This window comes from Alosa pseudoharengus, unplaced genomic scaffold (genome assembly GCF_046254945.1).
Source record: "Alosa pseudoharengus isolate Yale_2024_CS ecotype anadromous, Long Island Sound unplaced genomic scaffold, YU_APseudo_1.1 YU_APseudo_1.1_scf_22, whole genome shotgun sequence".
Taxonomy (NCBI): Eukaryota; Metazoa; Chordata; class Actinopteri; order Clupeiformes; family Clupeidae; genus Alosa; species Alosa pseudoharengus.
In genome coordinates this window covers 28889651-28916825 of record NW_027468680.1, presented here as the reverse complement: position 1 = coordinate 28916825, position 27175 = coordinate 28889651, and the positions used below count along the sequence as shown (strand labels likewise).

General features: G+C 47.6%; 1 protein-coding gene across 3 annotated transcripts; it reads left to right on the top strand.

Annotated features, from left to right (window-relative positions):
* The first annotated feature begins 1343 nt into the window (after positions 1-1343).
* Positions 1344-27175, top strand: zfyve26 (zinc finger, FYVE domain containing 26). 3 transcript variants are annotated; one of them, XM_076299608.1, is made up of 41 exons: positions 1344-1427; positions 2208-2522; positions 2870-2945; positions 4154-4237; positions 4697-5174; positions 5691-5815; positions 6141-6305; positions 6996-7084; positions 7436-7587; positions 7771-7974; positions 8265-8855; positions 9083-9250; positions 9627-9766; positions 10310-10559; positions 10753-11031; positions 11685-11804; positions 11997-12167; positions 12651-12887; positions 13083-13188; positions 13431-14317; positions 14561-14760; positions 15028-15132; positions 15362-15484; positions 16002-16178; positions 16800-17049; positions 17369-17461; positions 17763-17944; positions 18192-18331; positions 18445-18473; positions 18932-19068; positions 19233-19453; positions 19771-19918; positions 20223-20435; positions 21620-21841; positions 22676-22873; positions 23409-23617; positions 23917-24076; positions 24195-24254; positions 24398-24580; positions 24674-24724; positions 24876-27175. In XM_076299608.1, exons 2-41 carry the CDS (start codon positions 2332-2334, stop codon positions 25086-25088), a joined length of 7827 nt encoding a protein of 2608 aa, XP_076155723.1. In that variant the 5' UTR covers positions 1344-1427; positions 2208-2331; the 3' UTR covers positions 25089-27175. The 3 variants fall into 3 exon arrangements, with proteins under 3 accessions (XP_076155723.1, XP_076155724.1, XP_076155722.1); XM_076299609.1 differs by having other exon boundaries at positions 13080-13188; positions 18935-19068; XM_076299607.1 differs by having other exon boundaries at positions 13080-13188.

Genomic DNA, 27175 nt, shown 5'->3' with positions numbered 1-27175 from the left:
CATCCAGGACTTATACAACAGGAGATGCATCAGAAAGGCCATGAGATGTAATAAAGACAATCTTGAATCTTAATTAAATGACTGGACAAGCTTTTACCTGGCATGCCCTATAAATATTGTATAATATAATAAATTAGTGACCCAAGGATGATACCTTTTTCTGTAACTCTCCAACAGTTGTTATGGATGTTTCCCTATCTTACCATTTATTTCCATACCTTAGTGAAAAGGAAAGTCATGAACTACTTCTGAAAGTTCACAGACACTCTGATTAATTTAAATAAGTTGAAATTAGATAGGGAAATGCTTCTGTTATGTTTTGTACATAAGATTTTTCTATGGTTTTGTAAAAAAAAAAATTGTTATTTCTTTATGAGATTTTTTTCTTTTTCTCAGAATAAATGCGCTTCCCTTCAAGGATTTTCCCTCATTGCTATTCATTGTGAGAATACAATAAACAGGGATGGATTACTGCACGGGCCTACCGGGCCCGGGCCCAAGGGGTCAGGGGGCCCTGAAGCCCAAGCCTTTGCATGGAATCATTGCCTCAATATCAACAAATCAGGATGTAGGCTATGAATCTGATTGAATTAAAGTATTGGCCATCCCCAATGCACCAGAATACAGGAAATGACATCAAACAAATAAAAACAATTCTGGGGGGAGGTGCGACAATTAGTGGGGGGCCCTTAATACATCTGGGCCCAGGGGCCCAAAAGTTCATAATCCGTCCATGACAATAAATCACCAAAATATTATTTTTAGACGTGTTTTTAGCCAATAATTCTGGAGGGGTACTATATAGAATTTTAAGATTAAATTATGTGCTTGCTTACATAATTGCAAAATTGTTCTCCAGCGTGTTCTCAGCCTTTTAAAATGACATCTGTCACCCAGACACGGACACATATAGGTTACACACATTGTTAAATATAATTTATAAAAATAAATAATTAATATAAAATAATGCTTTCAACTTTTTGTCAAATTCAGCGAATTGCACAGCTGTTATGTTTGCGCTAAAAAGATCAATCAAGCGATCACAATCAATCAAGTGATTGGGTATTGAACGCAAAAACACACAACAACTTGCTGCAATTTCAAGTGCACAAAAGTGCATTTGGGACAATTTAGTCAAACGTGTGCTTGTTCATACTGCACATCTGCTAAGACTTTGTGTGTCCGCTGACTTGAAATGGCAAGAAATTATTATTCTCACGTGAAAATGGAATTATGAGCGGTAGACTCTGCTCCCTCTCAATTGAGCGCAGACGACCTTTGAACCACTCCTACATCAGCTGATTTAGTCACATGACCAGGCTTGTGCATGGCTACAGTGAAGACATAACAAGCGATACGTTACAGGAATCATTTCAGGCGTTGACCGAAACTTCGTGAAATTGGCTAAACACCTTCGATTAAGGACAGTGAGTTCTCGTTTCTTTACTTTCGATGCTTTAAGATATTACTAACGGTATGCAAAGTTATTCGTAGCTAAGCTGTGGGTTGGATGGACGTGTTTTGTCATTTTAGGCAAGATGTCATTCACCTATCTCCTATCTCCCCTTAACAGAACATGATGTCCATGTTGTTCTTCACTGTATTTTAGGGACCGGAGAAGGCTACCCAATAGCATACATTTTACTGTAGGCTATTGAACGTTGTAACTATTATTGATAGAAGCACCCGGGCTCTTGACAAACTTTCCACGAATCAATGACTGACCATACCGGTAGATTACAGTAGCTGAATATCACACCCTGTAGCCTAAAGCGCGATGGGCAACATGGTCAAGTGCATAAGTGGACGTTTGTTTTGGTGACAGGTGAACTTTTCTTGTAGCCTACTTTGACATCAGTTCCATGTTCGTATAGCCTAGGACATATGCGCTGTGAACCCTGTTGGCTACATCATCCAATTGAAAGTTTTTTTTTCGATTTGTTTACATATTTTAACACTCAAAGAACCAGTTATTTCTGATAAAGAAGTCAGACCAGTCTGCCAAAATGCTATATGGTGACCAAATTATTGTTAACAGTTCCTCTGTTATTTCATTCAGATGACTTACTATTGTGTCTAGTTTGATGTTTTATGTCATCAGTTTCATGTGCTGAAGACACTTCACGTCTTGTGCAACTTCATACCTTATCACTACTGATTTTAATCTCACGATCTAATAAGAACCAACTGTTATCCTCCTCCATAAGTTACTACCAATGAATGATCACCCTCCCTCTCCGGATGAGGAGAGCCTGTGGAGTTCCCCTCTTGGTGCTGTAGTGTGGGGCTCTTTCCTCTGTTGCTCCGCTTGAGGAGAGGGGCGAGGGAAGCATGTTCCCGTTCGGCCGTGAGGAGGAGAACTCTCTGGAGGAGCTGTTTGGCTTCTTCAAGCGCTGCCTCAAGCATGGCGAGTGGGAGCTGGCGGCCGCCTGCGTGCCTCAGCTGGGACAGGCCCCCGGCGGGGTGGCCCAGGAGCTGCGGGACATCATCTGGGCCATGGTCAACCACCCCTACCCACTGGCGTGAGTACCTCAATAACCCATTTTTAGTAATCCTTATCTTGATATACTGTATGAGGAAGGCCATGGCACGTGTTAGTAAAATACCATCGATACTTTTTCATTTACCTCAATCTAAGCACGAGAAGGATGTTGGTGGGTTCTATTAAATGGTCATTTGCTTATTCACATGCAGGTATTGTAAATTATATGCATACAATAATATCAGTAATTGGACACCTTTTGGACCAGTTTGCAAGTTAAATTAGAGACTGCTTTTGACCAAAGTTTTTAGAAGTGTTGATAAATTGATGATATGAGTTTGAGGCTCTATGAGTACTGAGTACTGGTGGTTTGTGTATGTGCTATAGGTGGGGAAAGATGGGGAGCCCTCATAAGCTGGCCTGGTTCTGGATGCTGGTTCTGGAGGATTGGACTAAAGAGAAGGTAGGTTACAGCTCTGCTAACTTACCCTATCTATGCATGTGGTAAACTAATAATGTCACAGTAACTGTGACCAGTAATGAGGGGCCAAGAATTTGGAATGTGCTCTGATCACGTCGTCCACCAGCATACATCCAGATTCTTATGACTTGAATGAATACCTCTCTGACCTACTTTCCCATCATCAACTTAACCTATTCAGTGCATTATATTAGTGTGTGTGTGTGTGTGTGTGTGTGTGTGTGTGTGTGTGTGTGTGTGTGTGTGTGTGTGTGTGTGTGTGTGTGTGTGTGTGTGTGTGTGTGTGTGTGTGTGTGTGTGTGTGTGTGTGTGTGTGTGTGTGTGTGTGTGTGTGTGTGTGTGTGTGTGTGTGAGAGAGTGTGTGAGTGACTGATCCTCTTCAGTGTGGATGAAATGCTGGTTGGCTGCTAATTAAATGAGCAATTAGTAGCAACTAGTAGTAATTGAAGCTGGCAACTTTTTTTGCGTAATGTTGCATAAATGCATTATGATGTTTTAGCAGTGGAAAGTGAGTCGCATGCCTTTTGACAGGGAGCAAACAGTGAAATCCTTTCAGTCCTTGAGAGCATGTGGGATATGTTGGACTCAATGCATGATCTCAATAAGCATATTGCTTACTTTATCATCTTCTAAAATCATGTATTTGAAATCTTTTCTCATATTGGTCCTGAAAACCATGCAGCTGAAGGATTTAATTCTGCGGTGATAAGTCTGCCCTTTAAAGACAGTTTCATGCGTCGCAATAAGAATCTCTATATCTGATCACCATATAATACTATTATGAGCTGCATGACTAGAACGCCTAAACTATAAGCGGCCTTTTGTATTTGTTCTCTTTGATGGATGGAGAAAGGGAGGAAGGAAGAAGGAAAGAAAGAAAGAAAGAAGAGATGGGCATATATTTATATATATATATATATATATATATATATATATATGCAGTGTATTACTATTATGCTGTTATGAGATAAGATGATCTAACAAGTAGATATTGTATCATAATGGTGTGCCTATACAGTATGGCATTGCTATTGTTTCGACACAACATGGGGTAAAAATCACTGGTCAGGAATGGGGGAAGTAAAAATGTATCTGCAGCAGGAATGCTTATAGCGGAACTGCTTGTTGTCATTCAGCTCTTGTGGTTTGGCCATGGTGTCACATGATGCTTTGTGTCTGTATTGGCGCAGGTCCCAGACGCTGTCAGGACGGAGCTGGAGTTCATGCTGGTGCTGGAAGAACTGGGAGATGATGTCCCAGAGGAGGTGCTCAAGGTCAGAAGCACCACTCTCTGGTGCACTGGTGCTCTGTGGAAGACTGGTGGCCCTCATTTAAATGCTGGGCAAAGTCTAACCAATGTTTGCTTAATAGCTATACAAATACCATGATAAACATCCTAAGCACAAACATCGCTGGGTCAGATAAATGCTGTCTCATGCCACATGATGCCGTTAGTTCATACACTCATAGAGTTCATAGACTGACTTGGCCCTTTGCCCAGCGTTTGAATTAGGGCCCTGGGTGACTGATACAGTCATATTACAAATACAATTTCCCTTACGAGTATTTGTGTAACCTTGTTTTGAGAGCTTGCAGAAATTGCATTTCAGTGGAGCAAGCAGGCACTAAATGAAAATTTATTCAGGATATCTGGACATCTGTCAGTCAACAATGTGATGAGGTACAATCATACAAAGTTCCACAATTTCTCACCCCCTGTCTCCCCGCTTTAGGAGTTCCAGCAGGCTTTTTGGGACTCGCGAGCAGACAGGAAGATGTTGGTTCCCAGCACTGGGGTCCAGGCGTGCGTGCGGGACCTGCTGAAGCAGGGGAAACCCCGGCTAGCTGAGGCCCTAGTCACCTTCCTCCTCCGGGGCTCCAGCGAGGCCAGTGGCAGCCTGTGGGACTACTCACTACAGGACGTCTTCATCCAGCACCTTCTGGAGAAGCTCCAGGAGCCCCCCACAGAGCCCTGGGCAGAGGAGGTGGCCTCGGTCCTGGCCTTGATGCCCTGGAGTGCGGAGAGGCCCAAGGCCGAGCTGGAGGGCCTCTGGGAGGCGCTGTGGAGGGCCAAGGAGGGGCCACTTAACGAGGGCCGTGTGCTGAGCTCACTGCTGAGGCCCAAGGACCACACACTGGTGACGCTCTACAGCGCCGCTAGTCTGAGGCTACTCAGGGAGCAGATACTGAGAGAGGCCCCACACACTGAGGGTGAGACATTTGAAGATACACACACACACACACACACACACATACACACATATATATAAACACACACACACACACAAAATTACCATCATATATATATATATATATATATATATATAAATAAACACACAGCGCATGAGAGCATGCTGAATACTCATATGTTTCACACTTCAGATGCCTTCCATTTTAAGCCATGCAATCACATGTTCTTACACAGCATGATTTGAATGTTCACATTCTGCCAAGGCATAGTTTTAGTCTAGTTTTCCACCTCCATGCTGTTTTGCATGATGGAAAATACCTTTTGATCATTTCTGTGACTTGGGCTTCTGTGCCAGGCTTATTTGACAGTTCAGGAAGTGAGAAATGCAGTGCAGTAATTGTTGCCCAGCTGCTTCCTCACAATTCTGCATGCGGTTATTATGACTGCTACATGCTCTGACTGTTCATGTTTGTGACAATAGGTGTGTTGTGCCCCCCCCCCCCCAACCTAACCCCCACCCCCCCACCTCCAAACAGAGGAATTACCCGAAGCTGAGAAGTTAATGCTGGGGTTATGTTGTCATGGTGAGAGACCCACTGCCTGGAAGGCCATCTATTTTGAATGTCTTAGCAGTGGCAAGCACTTCCTCGAACAAGTGCTGGTAAGCTAAGAGTCAATATCCCCCTCTGAGATTGTGTGGAAATCAAAATGTGATTACCGTTGATAGCATCTCTCATGTAGTCACACTGTTGTGTTACGTAACCATTTCTTTCCGGTTGTGTCACCAAACTGACTGTCAGACTCATTTTAATCTTTGCCAGTCACACCAGATAGATGCTGTATGTAGCTATTAACACAAGCAGCTAATGGCTTATCATTGACCTAAATAGTTTTTAATCAAAAGTAATCTGTTGTGTAACTTCCTTGTGTTAAGTTCTCCATCATCCTCTGTTGTCTCTGCTGTACTTCCCCCTCTCCTGCACCAGGTGACGGGCCTGGACCTGGTGAAGAGGCAGGAGTTTGGGCGTCTGGAGGAGATGTTGCGAGGCGAGTTCCAGCCTCTGGCGCGGCTGCTGCTGCTGCTGGGCTGGCCTCACTGTCCCAACGTGGCCTCTGCCCGCACCCTGCTACAGGTCCTCCACCACCAGCAGGTCAGACATGCGGCACCGCACCTCAGATACTCTCACATGACCACCGATATTTACAGCACTTACACAAATATTCTATACAAAACACTGTATAGACAAAAACATTGGGACGCCTGCCATTACCCACAGCAACTTCAGTGACATCCCATTCTAAATCCATAGCCATTAATGGAGTTGCCCCCCAACCCCCTTTTTTTCTTGTTTGCCAAACACAATAACATTTTTCTCAGAGATTTGTGTCACATGCAGTTTGAAGCCATCTGTTTCAGGAAGCTGAAAGCCTTATGACCTTGCTTATGTACAGTAAAACATCAGGCTGTGCAAACAGTTCATTGTTGAGCAGATACTTCAGTGCTAATGGTTGAGAGAGCAACCCTCAAACCATAGTCACCATGTTAACAGAGCCAGCATTGTGCCAAAATGCACCACCCCACTTCATCAAATCAGTGGAGGGCTTTTTCTCCCGTGGTAACTCAGACTTTTGGCAAAGCTAACATTTGCTCACATGATCACTCCAGGGGTGGTCGGGCTAATTGCCCTGAGCTCCATTCATTCTCACAACGATCCTATGCAGCATGCCATGCTCATAGCCATATCTGACTCTTTAGTGGCTGCGGCCCCTTTGGAGACTGAGTTCCATACTGTTGTGAATGAGTGGATTAGGCTCTAATATGGATGTTAACTCTTCCTCAGCCCTCGGTCAGTGACGCGGTCCTGAGCCAGTTTGCTGACAGCCTGGCCTCTCAGCTCGGGGTGCTGGAGTGGTGTGCCAAAAACAACCCGTGAGTACGGCCAAGCTAACGTTAGCCCTCGCCCACTCACTCTCTCTGTGGCTGTTGCCCAGTCCTAATAGAGTTCCGTTTATTAGAGGCTTGGGTCAGGTTTATGTTTGATGTCCAATTTAAAGTCACAAGTTTCAGTCTGATTGAAAGTTTTAACAGAGAAGCACATGTTGAGCATGGTATGTTAAAGACACAAATTGAATCTTTAGGTTATTGCAAAATGTTTTCACTCAGATCTGTAACGTTGTGTTCCTGTGTGCTGGGGGTATATATGTGTGCGTGTGTGTTTGTGCGTGTGTGTTCGTGCGTGCGCGTGTGTGTGTGTGTCCGTGCGTGTGTGTGTGTGTGTAGGGGTATGAGTGAGGAGGCCCTCCAGGCCCAGCTGCTGATGCTTGGGCAGCATTCTGCGCTGTACCTGCTGCACTCCCTCACCCCGCTGGCCCAGTACGACGAGCGCCAGGTGCTGGACCTGCTGCAGAGCCTCTGCCCCTCCGGCCAGACAGGTGCAAGAACAACACAACAGCACTGCCCTCTCAAACTTGTTTCTGCTTCCTCTAAACATATTGTTATATTCCTCTTTCATCAACTGAGAATCCATCTTTCTTTCTTTCTTTCTTTCTTTCTTTCTTTCTGGCTCTCTCTTTCCATGTTGATCAATCCTGACTCTCTCTGGTCTTCCATGACAGAGTTCTCTGATCTGGGGGATGCCCGCAGCCTTGCTCTCCAGCGCAACATCACTCTCTTCCAGGGCTTCTGCGCCATGAAGTACGCGCTCTATGCCATCTGTGTGAACGCTCACACACACACTGACTGCAAGGAGTGTGGGCTAACAGCACGACAGCACAAGAGCCCTGGGTGTCCAGAGGAAAGCGAGACGTCCAATTCAGAAGGTACCGTCTTCTTAAAGAGAAGATTGAAGGACAATCTATAGTACTTTGCCTGCATGTCTTTTTTGGTAGTACACAGTAATGAAAGAGGTGAAATTAACACCTGTACAATGTATATAAAGCAGAAAATATGTAGAAAATAAGGTTTAACAAATGAAAATAGATACACATGTGTGTCTCTGAGTTGTCACTGAGTACTGAATTTCACTCCTGCTCCTGCAGATTTTGGAATGGCAGTAAAAGATGTGTGATCGTTGTGATGTGTACTGACATTTTCCCCTCTCGTCCTCCAGATGCCCAGAAGCTCTTTCAACAGCACCTGTCAGAATGCCAGCTGTACCTGGAGGCGGTTCCTGCCCTGTTCCGTCTGGAACTCCTGGAGAACATCTTTTCACTACTGTTCCTCTCCAGCACTGACCTGGCCTCTGTCACGGAACAGAAACACTCTGGCCCGACTCCCGGAGATGCAGAACCCGGGAACGCGACAATCAAAGTCACCGGCGAGAGCACGGAGAGCCGAGAGAAGCCAGATGCTGGTGCCCCAGACTGCCCACAGGAGAGAGCCAAGGGGGGTGCCCAGCGGGGTGTTGGCGAGCCCAGCCATGCTCACCTGGACCTGGGCCACCTGACTCGGGGCTGCAGGGGCTTCCTGGCAGACGTGCGTACCATGGAGGGCTTCTTGCGGCTAATCAGGGAGGGGCTGGAGGGCCTGAACTCCCCCGCGCCGGCCCAGGATGAGCAGGCCGCCATCGCCGCCGAGAGCTTGGGCTGCTCGGTGACGGCCGAGACGTTCGAGGTGCGCCTGCAGAGGCTGTCCAAGCGCACGGCCGAGGCCCAGTGGCGGCTGCAGGTGGTCACCAAGAACCAGAGCAGTGGAGACGGAGGTGAGGCCCGGGGACAGAGATGCTGCTGCGGGGGGCTTGTGTCTGTTCATCAGAGAGCCGTGAGAGAGGGAGATGTGGTGGATGTGGTGGATTGTGGGATTTTGAAAATAAAGAGCGTTTGCTGGGGCAGTGTGAAAGCACCTTATGGCCACCTTACACCAAACAACTTTGACAAGATTTGCGAAAGATTCTTGAAGATGTGCTGTTCTGTTCTGTTCTATGCTTAGACTTGCTGCAGATGTCCTCTCCCCAGGCCAGTCCCGCTCTGTCCATGAGACGCGGCAGCAGCAACTCCTCCACCAGCAGGAGGCGACGGAGGCCGGGGCGCCATCGCCCCGAGCGACACCACCTCCCCACCGACAAGCAGAATGGAGACTTCAGCACCAGCACCTCTGGTGAGCAGCCAAGCTCACGCCTCATTTCCCACCGGTCAACATCTATCAGACTCTGTGTTCTGAGAGGGTCGCCAGTCTGATGCACCCGTCACAATGCATGAGCTGTTGTAGATGAGCGAATACCACCTCCTTACCCAGAAATGCCTTGAAACTTCTTCCTACAGTCTCTGTGGGATCTAATGCTTCCTTTTTATCAAAATGGTTACAGAGTTGAACATATCACTTATCTTTTCAACAGCAATTCATCTGAATTACTTTAATGAGAATATTTTTATATTAAATATAATGATATTAAATATATTGAACAAAAAGCATTAACTCATTGTAGGTCATTACAGTGATAACAGTACAAGGTTAATGTGGTTATGAATTTTAGATGGAGGAGGAGGGGCGGTCTCTGGTCGTTCAGAGCAAGATGCTTGTCCCTATAGCTGGCTAGTGCCTGCCATGCTGGCCCCCCCTGAGTCCTTGCTGGTGTCCTGCATCCGCAGGGGCAACTTCACAGAAGCACATCAGGTAAGAGGAGTTAAAAGTTCTGCTCAAAATGTTGCTTGCTCACATCGCATGCAGTTAGGATACAGTGTTAGATCCTGGCTTAGATTGCTTCTTCTGACAAAACCAGTCTGGCGACAAAGCAGGAAGCAAACATTGGAAGGGAACTCTGAGAAGGATGGGTGAGGGTGTGGGGGTGGGGGATTGTGAAGTGGTTTGGAGTGGCTTGGGGAAGAGATGAGTGGAGTCAGGTGAAGTGCACTAGGGGAGACCAGGCTGTAGTGATTCAAATGGGACCGAGGTTAGTTGAGGGGGCTGTGAAGTATCTGTGTGAGTGTGTGTTTTTAAAGAGTCATGTGGAATAGTAAGAGTGAGATTATGAGCCTGTGGAAACTACTGATCTGTGTACATACAGAGTGATTACTTTGGTAATGACTTGATACCTGCAGGCGAAAATTAAAAATGCATGCCTGAAAATACATTGGGTGTACCAAAGCTGACATTCTCTTTTTAACTAGCTACAGATCTGATGCATGCACCCTCTTCCATGTGTGTCTGCCACTGCAGGTGATGCTGATGTTTAACCTGGAGTCGTCCAGCTGTGCCGGGGAGCTGGTGTTCATGGAACGCTACCGGGAGGTGCTGCAGGAGCTGGCCCAGGTGGAGCAGAAGATCGAGAGCCAGTCTCTCTCCTCCTCCTCCTCCTCCTCTGAGGGGCTGGGGGCCGTGGCCACTGTGGTGGCCGCCCAGGGGAGGAGCCGGCTGGGGAGCAGTGGACGGTCCACCCTGCAGGCCATTGGGAGCGCTGCTGCTGCTGGTACTTAGCATCCGTAACACACGTAGTACACTGTCCCATTCTGTATTCACTGTTGAATTCCGTCATGTTTACTGTTGGCACTTGGAGAGAAAAAACTAAGCAACATGATTTGGATATCAAGAATGTCTATTATGTAATCTTTCACTCTCGTTACTCTGTCTTCTCTCCCTCCCTCCCTCCCTCCTCTCTACAGGTATGGCTTTCTACTCTATCTCTGATGTGGCCGAGCGGCTCACCAGTTCTCCTCAGCGGCCTATCCCTGCTCTGGAGGAGGACTACTGGCTCTCCCAGTTGCGTGGCCCCACGGGCTCTCCGGACCCCTCCTCGCCCGTCCGCCGGCTGCTGGAGGAGCTGAGCCCGCCCGCCATGGCGGCCTTCGACCTGGCCGTGTGCCACAGCCAACTGTGGAAGAGCTCGCGGCAACTACTGGAGACGGCTGAGCGCCGGCTCAACGCCAGCCTAGAGGCAAGAGGTAAAGACGTGCCTCTCATACAGTACTGTTGAAGCTGGAAGGTGTATGTTTAAGTAAGGGATAATGTATTGTCCGCTGGTAATTATCAGAAAACAGAACCCTGACGCGCAGCGGAGGGGTTTTGCTTCGACCTGAAGCGGACAATACATTATCCCGCTTATTACACGGCTACTTGCCAAAACGAGAAAAGAAACCTAACACAATGGGTCTTTAAAAATGATTTTGCTACCGTTTCGTGTCTTCCGCTGACAAAACAAATAGTTTGCCACACAGATAGAACTTGACAGTTTCAGGTGTTGTGTGGCAACGTCTTACTAGCTTACTTTCTCTTTCAATGAAATTCCATTGCAATAAGCGAACGGACGTCTTGTGGAGGGATATGAAAGACGTTAATCAACCCGTTGCCATTGACAGCGGTGATTATATACTTTGCCGGTGATTATATAGATTTAACATAGGCCTGAACGTTGGGAAGGCCCATTTATGTGAATGGAACTTTCTGCAGCACTCTGAAGAGCCTTGTAATAAGGATATTTATGGGACTCCTAACCTAGAAGTTTAATTTAGCTAAATGTAGATAAAAGTGCTTACTCCTCATCATGAAAATATGTAATTTGAACATTTCTTCATGTCCATATCCTATGTTCCTGCAGGACTAAGGTTAGACCCCAAAGTGCCTCATGCTGATGGGATTAGAGGCTTCCCTGCAGTGCTGCAGCAGATGAGTAAGATCCTGAACCGCACGGCCACTGGGAAAGGCCCTGCTAAAGGAGGTGAGCATCCGGCAGATCGGTAGTGCTGTATTGGTTATCAAATCAGACACATAGACAGAGAAGCTGCAGAGATTAGACTGAAGCTGTTTAAGTGAGAGATCTGATCTGTGAATCCAGCAAGAGAATAAAGACCTCTACCTTTTTCTCTCTCTCTCTCTCTCTCTCTTACCCCCCCCCTCCTCCAACCTGTAGAGGGCGCTGGGGAGGAGGCCACTCTGGGGAGCCCATTTGGCTGCAGTGCCCAGGAGGTTCTGCTCTCCTGCCACCCGACCCTGACGGAGGAGGCCATCTCCAGTCGCCTGAGCCTGGGCCAGCGGCTCGAGCAGATCGCCCAGGTCCTCAGCGCTGCTGCCGACGCCACAGGTCAGAGACTACCCGCAGCTTACCTCTGTATCCTAGCAAACACCAAGTTGGGGAACTTTCAGACCAATTCCTTCACCCAGAGCTTGACCCCACCTAACCTGCTTGATAGGTCGATCTGCAATCTTATGACATAGACATTTCAAATGTTAGACTTACAAAGAGGGTGCATCTATGGAGTGAGAATCATGCCTCTTTCACTTGCCAGAGGTCTGCTACTTTCTTGCTTTATATTGATTAATCCAATACTCTGTTACTCTGTTACATATTCTTGTTACTATGGAACATTCTGAAGATTAGTACAGTATGGAAGTCAGTTAAACTTGGCCTTGGACCCCTTATTCACATTGCAGCATATACCAGACTGATTTTGAAATCAGCCCACAAGGTGTGGACAGAGGAACACCCTCTCCTTCTGCATGTGCATTCTGTTGCTGTTGTCTAAGCCTTGAATCTGACCTCCCTCCTTCTGGGGCTCCCTTTCAGCTGAGGGTCAGTCTTGTGCTACTCTGCTGACGGCACTGGTGGAGCAGGCCAGCCTGAAGCAGGCGGAGCTCGATGCCCACCCTGTGCGCTCGGCCATGAAGCAGCTGCTACGGGTGCTGGACCAGCTCTGCCCCTTTGAGCCCGACGGCGCCACCAGCCGCCCTGACTACGTGCGCACCTTCCTGGACTATGTCAACACGCTGGCCTCGGTCCTGGTACGGAGCATGGGATCAGAAGGTAAGCTCGGACATGCACACCAGGTCTATCAATACATGCTGGAACAAAACTGCAAAAAGGGTGACTATAGCATTGTTGAGATGCCAGAAAAGGAGTTTGCATGTTTTTATGTACTGTATCAGCTGTTGTGTTTGGCTATGTAGAGGTGGAAATTGCAAACTTGTGAAGCTGACTTGTTCTGTGCATTTCCAGCAGACCAGACTGCAGAGGTGAAGCTGGGGAACCCATTGCTGGTGCTTCAGCAGTCCCCATCACAGCTGCTCTCGTACCTGCTGTTTGAGCGCCAGGTTTCTGCAGAAAGGTATACACTCAAGCAACCCCTTACACACACACACACACACACACACGCGTATACTGTATGGACACACACACACACTGTATGGACACACACACACATACACACACATTCATACCGATACAGAGTTTCATGTTGGACTTCTGTCCCCTTAGCGCGTCATTTACATCAAATAAAACATGGATTTGGTTGCTGACATTTCATTAGAGGAGTTTTAATGTAGAGCTGCTTGTCTTCTGCATGTGTAGATTGTCGTCTCTGCTGCAGCAGGAGGGCTTGGGTCTGAGTGTTGAGCAAGTGATGGTGCAGCACTGTTGCGAGCCGCTCCTCCTCTGGGACACCCGCAGGCGGAATGGGAGTGACGAGGGGGGGACTTTCAGCTCAGCACGAATCGCAGCACTGCTCCAGGAACACGCCCGCAAGCACAACCTCGTCCTGGACCTGCCCCCTTCGCTCGGCGCTGAGCTCCACTCCCAGGAGTCCTCCGAGTGCTCCACTGAAGACACCCGCACCTCCTCCGGCAACCTCCTCTCCACCTCTCCTTCCAACTCTTTCAACTCCTCCTCCTCCGCCTCGTCATTGTCGTTGTCATCGTCCTCCTCCTCACCCTCTTCGTCCTTCTTGCTCACGCCGTCCGCTCTGGCCTTCCTGAAGTCACGCTCGCCCCTGCTGGCCATTCTGGCGTGCCTCAGTGCCACGCGCAGTGGTGTGGTGCGCCCGTCCTCCGGTTGGTCCGGCCTGCCCTCCTACTTCCGCTCCGGCGGGCGCAAGGAGGCCCCGCTGGACGCCGAGCAGATCTCCCGTGAGACCCAGGCGCTGCTGCAGGACTTCCCTGTCCTCAGAGCCTACCTGCACACCATGGCCGAGCCGGTACTGGGGGCCCCTCCACCAGGCCTGGAGGCTGAGGGAAATCGAGAGGGTCTCGGGGCTGAGCTCTGTGGGATGCCGCTGGTAGCACTGGTCCTCTCGGGGCCCCAGAGCGCAGCAGCCCAGGCTCTGGTGGCGGAGGCCTTCCAGCAGGCGCTGAGCGGAGGGGAGCTGGAGCGAGCCCTTACCCTCCTGGAGCTCTACGGGCAGGGAGGCGACCAGCAGGGGGCGCTCAGGGACCAGCTGCTGGCCTGTGCTGCACAGGAAGGTGAGTGAGCAGGAGAGCCAAGCGCCAGATCTCTCCACAGAATCCCAGAACATCAGAACATGGTCTCCTTGATGTGGGTTGTTATATGTGATATGAGATTTTTTTTATATTTCTGTTATGATGGATACAATGACTAAAATCATAATTGATTGGTAAATGAAATTAAATGAGCAAAAACAACATGATTTTTCTGCTGTACTTTTACCCTTGATTCCAACTCTTAACACTTTTTTTCACTATTAGCTGGTGAGCGGGGCTGGGAGCATTTGTTTCGGGTGCGGGACACCAACCTGCAGGCTCGGGTGGCTCTGCAGGTGCTAGACCAGTGGCCCTTGGGTGCCTGTCGGGAGCTGCTAGAATACTGCCTCAGTAAATCCAACATGGACACTTCGTTGCAAGAACAACTGCAGCAAAAAAAGCAGGAGATGGACATGTACCATACTGTAAGCACTCCTATTCTGTCTTGTTATAAATAGGTAAATACTGTACTGTAAATAGTGAATATACAAATGTACCATGTGGTTAAGGATTTATAAAATGTGGAGCTCCTTCAGTCTTTAATTTTTTATAGAATTCTATCCACAAACCCTTTTCACTGTTTGTGGCTTTGAATGAGGCAAAGTATGTCTGTCCTTTAGATCCGGTTGTTTAGATCAGAGTTAGCATTAATCCAAGACACGACTCCTTCCTCATTGCTATGTGTACTTTAGATGCTGGGCTTACAGCCCCCGTTGCCATGGGAGACCTGGCAGGAGCTGAGAGAAGAGTCGCAGAAGGATTCGGAGGCTGTGATGACTCTGCTGCTGGAGACCAGGGTGAGTGTCAACACACACACACACACACACACACAAGTACACATTCTATAATCAACACTTATATCATCAGTAGCAGTGACCAAGTACAGCATTGCCTCCTAAAGTAATTTTTTGACAGTATACTGTTCTCATTCTCCAAGTAAAAGAACTCGTGAAATTAATTATTATATGGTGTACTTGGAGAAGAAATGTACTTAGCACTTAGTAGACACTTTGTGTTTGTGTTCAGGAGTTTGAGCTGTGTGCTCAGTGGGTGCAGCTCTATCCAGTGTCAGAGCAGTCCCGACTCCAGCTGCAGACCCAACACCTGCTCCACCTGTTGGAGAAGGGACTGACCGACGAGGCCTGCCAGGTGCGTCAATGAGCTGTCAAATATTTTTTTTTATTTATTTTTTTATTAATTTATTTTTCATAAACCTTAATACCCTATGTGTGTCATATGCTGATAAAGTGTGGTAGCTCCTTTTAGGGCTGTGACTGACAAGCTTTTGAAAGCCAACATAGAGAGTTAATTTGCAGTGTATGTACAATTGTAAAGTATCTTTTGGACATTGATGTTTTATCAGTTTAGCAAGAAGAGGAAGTGGCTTCCTAATTGGGGTCGCAAATTATACAAATTGAAAGCGAATGTATTGTGGGTTTCCCAAGCACAAGTCTAGCTGTTCTCAGCTAGTCCTCAGGCCTAATTGAATGCATAGCTTTGGTTTTAGCATTTGTTGGAACACTCAACTTTGTATGTTTTGTCTGTATTTGGTGAAGTTCTGCTCAAAATGTAATGTGACCTCTGAAAGACCTTTCTTCCTTCTGTGGTTTTGGTAATGAGCTGTTTGTGAGCTGACCCCCTGTCCTGTCCTAACTCTGCTCCTCAGCTGCTGGAGTGCTTGTCCGACCCGTCTCAGGGCCTGGAGGTGTGTGAGCGTGCTCTGGACCGCCAGCCCACATTGGCTGCCTGTCACTTCCTGGCCGACTACCTCACTGTGCACTTTGAGAGCCGCGTGTCTCCCGCCCGCCGTAGGCACATCCACGCTCTCCACCTGGGCTCCAAGGTCTGACCCTCCCTCCTGCTCTGCACATCTTCACCACAGCTGACTGCTTTACCTTCATACACACTTAGCATCTTCACCACAGCTGACTGCATTACCTTCATACACACTTAGCCTCTTCACCACAGCTGACTGCATTACCTTCATACACACTTAGCATCTTCACCACAGCTGACTGCATTACCTTCATACACACTTAGCCTCTTCACCACAGCTGACTGCTTTACCTTCATACACACTTAGCATCTTCACCACAGCTGACTGCTTTACCTTCATACACACTTAGCATCTTCACCACAGCTGACTGCATTACCTTCATACACACTTAGCCTCTTCACCACAGCTGACTGCATTACCTTCATACACACTTCAGCCTTGTGCATTGTGCATGTGCATTACTTCACCTGAATTCTTGCTTTCAAATGAAAAGATGGGGGTGGGTTTGATTGAGACTGGAATTGAGTTTAGTTTTATATGGGCTCCTGTATTGAGGACACACATCAACATTTGTTCAGACACATTTGTCTTCTTCTGTGCTGTTGTCGTTGTTTTGTCGATCAATTTCTCAAACCCCCCCCCCCCCCCCCCCCCCGCCCACGCTTTTACTCTCTCTCTCTCTCTCAGGTGCTGCTGACGTTGCCGGAGGCGTCACGGCAGGACTACTTCCCGCTGCTCTCGTCCCCTCTGCTCATGCTGGAGCAGCTGCTGATGAACCTGAAGGTGGAGTGGGCCGACGTGGCCGTACACACCCTTCGGAATCTTCTGCTGGGCCAGGAGGCTGGCTTCAGCAACGAGGACATCGACACACTGCTGTCCAACTACAGCCAGAAAGCTCTGGAATTCTCCTGTGCCCCCAGGGAAAGGTCACGCGCAGGTGGGTCGTCGTCGTCCTCCTCCTCCTCCTCCACCCACTCCAAATGGAAGTATAGCCTCAGAATACATGAACATTGCCAAATACGTTTCTCTTCAAACCCACAAGACTGTCAGATTTAATCAAATCGGGAAAGATTTAAGACAGTTGTGTGTTGAGGCAAACAAACGTAATCACATTTGCAGTTCTGCGGTGGTCCTGTGCCTCCTTAGGAGCTTGATTGGCCATCAGTGGTCTGTAGGTCTGTGAGCGCTTTTTGTGGAGATTCATAAACCAGTGGAGATGAGTGCCAATGCTAAACATCTCTTCTCATTCTCTACAGACTCCATCATCAGTCTACAGGATGCCTATCTGCAGTGCCCCGCCCTAGAGACCTTTCATTCCTCTCCCAGTGTAACCCCACCTCCCTCTGCTGGTCAGTTGAAACCGTAGTTGACCCCTGTTTTCTGCATTTTGAACACATTACCACAACCCAGCGGTCCTCTACTTTGCCACTATATTCTGTGCTGTGCGGCAATTCTCAGTTTTGCTGCTTTTCAACTGCTGTTCTGTCAGTACTGCAGTTTTCTATGTAATTGCTGTTCTGTCAATGCCGCAATACATGCAAGGACTGTCTGTAAATGCAATTGTGTTGGGCTATGTTGATGGCTTGGTCAAGTGAGTTGCCTGTCTTGATGACCTTGTTGGTCACTTCACTGTTGCGGTCCCCCTCTCAGGCAGCACACCCATGCACACCCCCTCCAGCGGCGGCGGCGGGGAGCGCAGATCCAGCAGCAGGAAGATGCCGACCCCCGCCAACCCCTTCACCCCGCCAACCAAGCCCCCCGTCCGCAAGGACTGGATCCCCGACCACCAGCAGCCCGTCTGCATGGTCTGCCAGCGCGAGCGCTTCACCATGGTGAGTGGGGCTGACGCAGCAGAGAGGAGCTCATCCCACGACTGCACTCACACTATAATTATAGCATCTGAGAGTATCGCTTCTACTTCCACCACAGCTTGTGGGATGATCTATAGGAGGCTGAAGGAAGGTGTTGAACTGTGGTTATTTCGGTGATGTCTTCTGTCATAAGTATAGAAGGGCAGTGTAGGCTGATGCTGGTGTTTTGTTGCGGTTAATGAGCCCTTTGGCTTCTCCCACTCTCTAGTTCAACAGGCGCCACCACTGCCGCAGGTGTGGGAGGCTGGTATGCCATTCCTGCTCCAGCCACCGGATGGCAGTAGAGGGCTGTGATGAGGAGGAGGAAGTGCGAGTGTGCGATCAGTGTTACAGCTTCTTTCACCCTGAGTAAGGCAGCTTTACTGCACTAAACTAAGTGAATATAACTGTGAGGAACAACAGATATACCCTGACATTAAGATGTATCTTGTTGATTGTTGTCTTTATGACTTTATTTACAGTTTAGACGATGAACTGGAGCAGGCAGAATGTAAGTAATCATTTGGTCTTATAACTTGTGCTTTGTTATTTACAGTACCTTGTTATTGCCATGAAAAACACCATGACTTATAAAAGTATGATGTATTTGCGACATCAGATGCAAGTCAAATTTGTAGTTTCTTACGTCTCATTCCATCGAACTACAGATCTGCTACCCGATCTGGCAAACTTACATAGTGCGGTTATAGCCGATAGAGGGCCGCGAAGCGAATGCAGAATTGCCGTTCACCCTGTTACGAGTTGATGAACCACTGAAACGATTATGGAAACATTTTATTTACAAAAAACTCTTTGGTGTTGCTTTAAGTAGATCATTTTCAACTGTTAACTTCAGTTTGCAGGTTACTGTGCCATTGATGTGTGTACAGGGAGCAATTGTTTGAAAGTATGAAAAAGGGGGCATCTCTGCATATGCGTGATGTTAACTGACTGGCTGTCTGTGTGCAGTAGCCAGTAGTCCTGCTGCAGCCCAGGGTGCATTAGAGGGGGCTGTGCATCTCCCTGAGGTCCCCGAGAGGCGTTTCAGGCTCAGCATCAACCCTGCAGACAACAAGAAACTACTGAGCGAGTTCTACTACGAGCAGGTACAGTATCCGTTGTTCTCTGTGTCGTTTACTCCAAGAGAACCAGGGTGCCTTTATGTTCTTGTCATGTGTTATGTCCCTGCCTTTGGGTGGTGCTATCGGGTGTTCCTCTCCCAACTCATCGTCCTCTGTCCCGTCCTCTGTCCCTTCCTGTGTCCCTCCAGGCTCCGAGCGCATCCCTCTGTGTGTCCATCCTCTCGCTGCACAGCGACCCAGCCGCCTGTGGGCACCAGCTGATAGGCCACTGCCGCTCGCTCTCACGCACGCTCACCAACCTCGAGGTGGACGCCCGGCTCATCACCGATGTCATGCGCCAGCTGGTCTTCAGCGCCAAGGTCATGTTCGTCAAGACGGGCCAGACTCAGGACCTGGCCCTCTGTGACAGGTTGGTATCCTCACACACGGACACAGACAGGAAGATGCACACACACACACTCATACACTCACACTCCGGGCAGGCAGGTCATCAGGAAACGACTGCTGTCATTTTACAAAGACCGCTATGGTGTTACATTTGGGAAAATGTGTAGCTATAATATAATAAATATTAAACTGATCATTTGTCAAATGAATGGGCAGCAGTAGAGGATATTACATTTGCAAACACGTACATTTAGAGAGTGGAGTTGGAGATGAGCAGGATCTAAAGATGATCTGAAAATCACACTGCTTTTGTGTTTTTATCCTTGCCTACTCACACAGCTATATCAGTAAAGTGGACGTGCTGACCATCTTGGTGAAGGCCAACTACAAGGACATCCCCTCTCTGGATGACATCCTGGAGGCGGCTGCTGTGTCCCGGCTACGGAACCAGCTGCTGGAGTCCGAATATTACCAGCTGGCCGTGGAGGTGAGGCAGACAGAGGAGTGGTAGGGGTCAGACAGGGCAGACATGGTGATGGAAGTACCAGGAGTCTGAATGCCTGTACATCACTCAAAGGACTGTGTGTCCTTTACTCATTAACCCAGTTACTCATTAGTATTATACATGAAAAGTATGTTTTTGCTGCATAGTCAGAATGCATGTGCTATTAAAAATTAACATATTTATTAATAATAACATTATTAAATATATGATATATAAATAAGACATAATATGATTTCTTTGCATTGTAAAGCTTAACAGCATGTCACTAATGCAAGTTCCCTGACAGGTGTCCACCAAGAGTGGGCTGGACCCGGCGGGCGTGTGGCATGCGTGGGGCATGGCGTGCCTGAAGGCGGGCTTCTTGAGCGGGGCGCGCGAGAAGTTTGCCCGCTGCCTGAAGCCGCCGGTGGACCGTGGCCAGCACACCCAGGGCCCGCGGATCCTCCAGGAGATCCTGCAGCACCTCGAGGCCAACATCCGCCCAACCTCCGTCCCCATGGTAACAGCAGCAGCAGCCCATCTCCCTTCTCTCCCTGTGGTCCAGGTTTCTTTTTTTATAGTGAGGTTATGAAACAAAAAAGGTAGATTTGCATGAATTGAATTATTTCCTCGAATATTCTCACTTCTCACTTTATTTTTGTCATAAAGAAACACAGTAAATGCCATGTTGTTTTTATAATCTTTGGTGAGATTATTTGAAGGTTACATTGTGAGCTGGCCTGCTTTGTGTTGCTTCTCTTGTTTGTGTGGGACACACTATGATGCTGGACATACTGGCTACTGCCTCAGTCCGTCCAAGCGCACAGAGGATGAATGCTCCTTCCCTTCTGTGTCTGCGTCTGTGTGTGTGGGAGGTGGCGAAGCTTCAGAGAACCGTCTCTGAGGTTGAAAAAAAAAAGAGAGCGTGAAATGGTCTGATTCATTAGCAGGCCCCTACGTCTCCTAGCAGCGCGTCTCTTCGACGAACAGCGGCAGTGCTGTTCGCATCGGTCTTGTTAAAGGGCAACCCGAAGCCTCTGCCTTGGGCTGCTCCCGGAACAAAATGTCTCTTTGCAGGGGGCCTTTGTCTGGTGCTCTAAATCTGTCCCTGTCTGCCAGACACCTTTCAGATGGAAGCGCTTGGCTCCCCAGACTATTCATAGCTCAGCCACGATAAACTGGGTAGCACTCTCCCTGAATGCCACCTTATGTAACTTCAGCTGAAAGATGCAGGGTAGGGGGCGGGAATCAGAATCGGAGGTGTGAAGCGGATCACAGCAGATTTAATCAGGCAAAGGTATTATGCAATTCCCCACTGTATGCTGTTACTCAGGCTGGAGGCCCACTGCTCAGTCTAGTAGGTCAACGGCTACTGTGTAGCTATAGTCTTGCATGTCGTCATCTCACAGCATAAAGCAGGATTAGTGATGTTTGTGGATTTATGCCAATATGTCACTGTGTTAGTGCTCCTGTTCAGTATGTGAGTGTGTTTGTGCGTACGTGTGTGTTATGAGTTAGTGTGGGTGGGCTTGTACTCATGTTCTGTGTCTGTGTGTGTACGAGTGAAGGAATAAGTGAGCATAGTTGTGTCTGTGTGTGTTTGTGTGTTTGTGTGTTTGTGTGTTTGTGTGTCTGTGTGTATGAGTGAGCAGAGTTGTATGTATGTGTGTGTGTGTTCACCTGTGTGTGTAATGTGTGCTGCAGCCTCAGCACTCTGAGGAGGACATCCTGGCGTCCCTGCGGGAGCTGGAGGAGGCCCTGGCTGAGCCCAACCCCCTGGAGCGCCTGGAGGGCCGCATCCACAACTGCCGCAACTACCAGGAGAGTCTGCACTACCTGCAGACCTACGGCACACACCTGGCCTTGGTCAGCTTCTACATGCGCCACGATGGCATGAAGGAGGCCCTCACGTACCTGATCAGTAAGGTGAGGTCAGCCCAGCTGCTCAGCCACCTAGATCACCTAGATTACACAATTAAGTAGGATAAATACATCTTTAGAAATGAACAGAAGTTATGGCTGCAGTTGCACTGTTTCTTTTCTTTGTTTCCTTTTCCTGCTTTTATTGCTCTTTGCTTTTGTTTCTGTAAAGCACGTTGAATGACCCCTGTGTATGTAATGCACTATATAAATAGACTTGACTTGACTTGACCCGACCCGACCCGACCCGACCCGACCCTAAACTTCACCTTGACTTTGACACACTTCACACTCTTTATGGGAAGTTAAAATAGCACAAGGTCTTACAGCGTTTTACTGGTTTGAATGATTGTCCATGTGATTGTCTTTTATGTACTGTATGTTTCTGTGTATGTATTGCTTTTTTTTGGCACCAAGACAAATTCCAATCAGCTGTGTTGACATGGCAATAAAGAATTGAATTGAGTTGACATAGGTTAGGTAATGATTTCAGTAATCAACCATAATGGAGAGCAGAGTCATGTAGTGTGTAGGTGGGCAAACACTGCTTTGTGGACCATCTGCTATGAGTCTGTAGGACGAACAATGTTACTGATGTGCTTTTTAGACTAGCTAGACTGCAGCAATGTCACACACTTTTAGCAACAAATGACCGTATGCCACAAATGTTACAAGTGTTATAAGTGTTATTATATTTATATATTTTGTTACTTTATTGAGCATTCTGTTAGAAATCCCCACTGTTATGTGTGGGGAATAAAACCCAGTGCATCTGGTGCTACATAGAGATTTGTTGATACAAATGTGTCTCTCCCTCCCTCGGTCCTGCTGTGTGGTCAGGAGTGTCAGGATGAGGTGTTCCTGGAGGCGGTGCTGACGCCCAGTCTGGAGCGTGGCCGGCTGGGGGTGCTGCAGGGCCAGCTGGAGGCCGTTGACCCCACCCTGGAGGGCTGCAGCCGCTACCTCATCGCCGCCTGCCAGCACCTGCAGCGCCGCAGCCACTTCCACACACTCTACCAGCTCCAGCAGTTCATGACGGTCAGCTCACACAACATGCTGGAGTGGACACACCAATAGTGTACTCAGAGAGCAGTGCAGTAAGAGCTGTGTCCGTGTTGCCATGGACATTTGGGGTTTTGATCCCCTTGAGAGCTATGCTGCTGACTGATACTGTTTGTTTTCTTTCACTATCGATCATATTGGGACCCAGAGCTGTGTACTTCAGAAGTTCTGCTGTAGGTTGGGTTTCACTTTGAACCAGGGCATAAGACTGTTAATACCAGTAAGGGTTGTGTTGATGGAGATTACCATAATTTCCCAACTGGTATTAGCCGTGGTTTATACATTGTTTTTGCAAATTAATTATGCACAGGGGCAGTTAATATGGTATTAATATGGTTTAGGTTTTTTAACTTGCATAAAATACTGTCCTGCGGTTTATACATAATACGGCTTATACACAGGAAATTACTGTGGAAAAAAAACAATAGCTATTGTTTAGAATAAAAAAAACAATAGCTGTACCGGTATATATTTTTAAAAAGCTAATTGTGGAATTCTCTGGCCGTTCCAGGACCATGTGCGTGCTGCCATGACCTGCATCCGCTTCTTCACGCACGGCGCCCAGTCCTACCTGCAGCTGGGCGAGCAGCAGCGCTGGCTGGTCCGGGCCAAGGAGCACCTGAGGACCTACCTACAGGAGCAGCAGAGCCGCGGCACCAGCCGCAAGAAGTCCGTCGCCAGCAGCTTCCGCAAGAAGATGTCCTCCAGCGACGTGTCCAGGTGAGGGAGGGTGTTAAAGACACAGGTGACTGGAAATGGTCAATGGAGATATAGAGGCTGGTATAACGTGCCATTTTAGACTTTTTGTTCTTTATCATTTCTAGTACATTGGTCTAACAATGGTATAGTATATTAATGACACATTATACTGTGATTATCCTTCACACTTGTATTTATTTCATTTCTGCATGGCTACTGTTACACACACCAAGGCTGGATAGCTCTTCTGAAAGAAATCCATGCAAGTTACTCGTACATTTAATACTACGGCCCTCTTCCTCCTCCTCCTCTATCCTCAGGCACATGAACACCATTGAGCTCCAGCTGGAGGTCACTCGCTTCCTGCACCGCTGTGAGACCTCCTCCCCCTCCAAGTCCTCTGGGACTCCCCTCCCCAAAGCTAGCGTGCCGCCAACTCTGTTCGGGGGAGGGCCCATGAAGATCGATGTGGCCTGTAAGGTGAGCCACAGTCAGGGATTTTCTGCTTTCTTCAAATGTTTTCCGAGCTAATCACTGTTGTTGTCAAATGGCCAAAAATGACTGCTCAATTCGTGCTGGTGAATAATCTGTTCTGCAGGTGATGCTTGGTGGAAAGAATATTGAAGAGGGATTTGGCATTGCATACAGAGTCATCCAGGTAAACACTGCATGTTTCATCTCCACAGTTGGCCGTCCTAGCCATTGCAAGTTAAAAGCCTTGAAACCCCAATGAATATGAAGGAATAGTTCTGGACAGTCACATGTGCCTTCTCCCGTCCCTGTTCTCACCTGCTTGTTCAGGACTTCCAGCTGGAGGCTTTGGCCGTGTACACGCGCGCCGGTCAGCGCCTGGTGCGCCAGCGGCAGTATGTTGCCGTGCGGCAGCTGCTGAAGTGTGTGGGCGAGTCGGGCGCAGCCACCAAGAACGACTGCGATGCCATCGTGCTCAGCTGCATCTCCCTGGCGGACAAAGCCCCTGCTGACGTGAGTCCCGACCGCCTCTATGCAGACGTGGGAGGCAGTGGGAGCTGAGTGTGCTAACTGAATACATTCATGTGTTTTGTTTTGTCGTCTTAGGCCAAAGAACTTGAGGCTCTGATTCTTGAGTGTAAAAGCACAGAAAACAAGGTGAGAGTCCAACAAGTTTCTCTTGCTGCTTTTTCCAAATTTTCCAAAATAAGATGCCTCTTATCTTCTCCATTTCATTACTGAATTCTTATCTCTCTCTCTCTCTCTCTTTCTTTCTTTCTCTCTCTCTCTCTCTCTCTCTCTTTCTCAGATTAAGGCCTACCTGCAGTGCAGTAAGCTGCGTGCTGCCTATCTGCTGGCGGTGAAGCTGGAGCCGGGCCGGGCGGGGCCCCTGGTGCAGGAGGTCCTTCAGGCGGCCGAGAGCTCCGGGGACTCGGTCATGGAGAACATCTGCCGCCAGTGGCTGGCCGAGCACCAGGACCGGCCCACCAAGCAGCGCCAGGGCCGGACCAGCGCCAGGTAGCCAGCACCCCACTGCCTCTCCCCAGCCTAGTCCGCACCGAACGCACCCCCAGGGGACTGGTTGAGTGCAGGACTGTGTGCTGGTTGACATCCTCACACGAGGACCTTCACCGCAGTGCCATGCTCTCTTTCCTGGGCTTGAGTCTCCGCACTAAGTGTCTCGGTTTGCTTGGAGGGGGAGCGATGAACGCTAGAATTGAAAAACCAGAGACTCAAGTAAGCCCACGAAGTTCTCATAACACCGTTCTGTCCTTCTGTTTTGGTTCACTTCTACTAACTACCTCACCAGAAAGGGATTCTTCAAACACTTTTTTTTCCTCCCATGTGAGGAAAATGTGTTGCATTGCAGGAGGTTACAATTTATTTTCTGACACTTTGCCAATGTTACAGTAAGTCAAAATCTATTAGGTGACTAAAATGGCAATAGTCATGACATGGTTGCACAGACCTAGTCATGACAAAGCACAGACCTTCATCCCAAACATACAAAGTCTTGTCATGATGCAGGAGATTTGTGGTATGTCTTGTTTTGTCAGATAGTGTGGCAATGAGTTTGAGTATATTTGCAGCGTGTGGTTGGCTTAACTGCATGGTCAGTGTTCTCTGCCCTTTCAAAGGGAAGCCGAAAGCCTTATGTGTCACTTAAGGGCATTAGCCACAGCCTAGAGGACATGTGATGTAACTTTGGAAAAAACTGAGGAAACTGGATTTGAAAAGGGACTTCTGCAGTGAACAGAAAGAAGTATTTGAAGTATTACAGAACAACAAATGGGTTATTATGAATAAATTAATACCAACATGGCCTCATTAATTAATTAAGTGATTAAATTAATAACTCATGGCCTATTTATGTACAGTATTGGTTTAGACACACTTATCTTTCCTGCAAGGCTGACCGTTTTAGTAATCAACTATCTCTGACCCTTGTGCACTGTCATTATTTACATATCTATTTACATATATTTATGTATATGTGAGTTTTGTGTGTTTGTATGGATCTGAATGAGTACACATTTTGTCCGTTGCACTGTGCTTTAAAGCTTCAAGGTTAACCCTTTGTTTATATCTCTTACCCAAGACCATGTGAATACAATGGCATCAATGTGTAGCCAGTGCTTAGCACTAGTTGTACTCCTACTTTGCCTTTCATAATCCCATGGGAAGATAGCTCTGGAAAAGGGACTTGTTTTTGCTATGTCTTTTTTAAAAACCAATGTCAAAGATGTCTCTTCAATGCCCTGTTTACATAATCTGACATGTGTATGACGGCTGTAACATGGTCTACTACATAGTTGTCGAGATAGCAAGACTGATAGATGTTTTACTGATGACCTGTCAAACATGGCACTCTTTTTGTTTCAATCTGAATCATTAATGAGGTAAAGATACTGTCATGATCATAGCCATACGTTTTGCCTTTGTATTTTGTAGTTGCCATGCAACTGAGTCCTGTGTGTCCGTATAAAATAGGTTATTTAGAAGAATTCCTTCACATGTATGTGCATGCCCCAATGAGTCACTAGTGTACTCCTCCCAGAACACATGAATCAGTTTCCTTTCCCTACGGTCTACAGTACAGATACACTAGTTCCCACATGCTCAAGGATATCAGTTCTAATCTTGTTACTTTAACATATTTCCGGTGGCATTTTTTTCTTTAAACATTCTAGTAGGAAAGAGCCCAAGCTTTGCCACCCACTTGTGTTAACGCTCTACTTAACGACCCTTACAGCTGATGCAGCAGGATGCAACAGAAACCAGTTTGTGTGTTTAAATTATGTTTCAGAGTAATGGGTTGATTTAAGGAAATCTATAGATAAGTTCATCTATAATCTAAAAGAAATCTATAGATTAGTGTCGGTAACATCTAATTCAATGGTAAAAAGAATTTAGAACTGTTTAAGAACAACGCCCCCTTTAAATCCAGGTTACATGCCAGGACTTTTCTAATTGGTGTTTGCTCCCAAGCCATTTGGTATCCAGTTGCTAGTTTGCCAGACTCTGAATAAGTTCTGCTTATAGAAAAGCCAACAATGTCAGTCTAACTGAATGGACAAAAGCCAAGAAAGTAAATAAATTGTGAAGTTA

Excerpts from the sequence above, each read along its gene's own strand:
- zfyve26 (XM_076299607.1), top strand. The coding sequence starts at position 2,332 with ATGTTCCCGTTCGGCCGTGAGGAGGAGAACTCTCTGGAGGAGCTGTTT. Across the intron at positions 8,856-9,082 it reads CCAGAGCAGTGGAGACGGAG|ACTTGCTGCAGATGTCCTCT; the intron begins GTGAGGCCCGGG and ends TTCTATGCTTAG. Across the intron at positions 12,168-12,650 it reads CGCTGCTGCCGACGCCACAG|CTGAGGGTCAGTCTTGTGCT; the intron begins GTCAGAGACTAC and ends GCTCCCTTTCAG.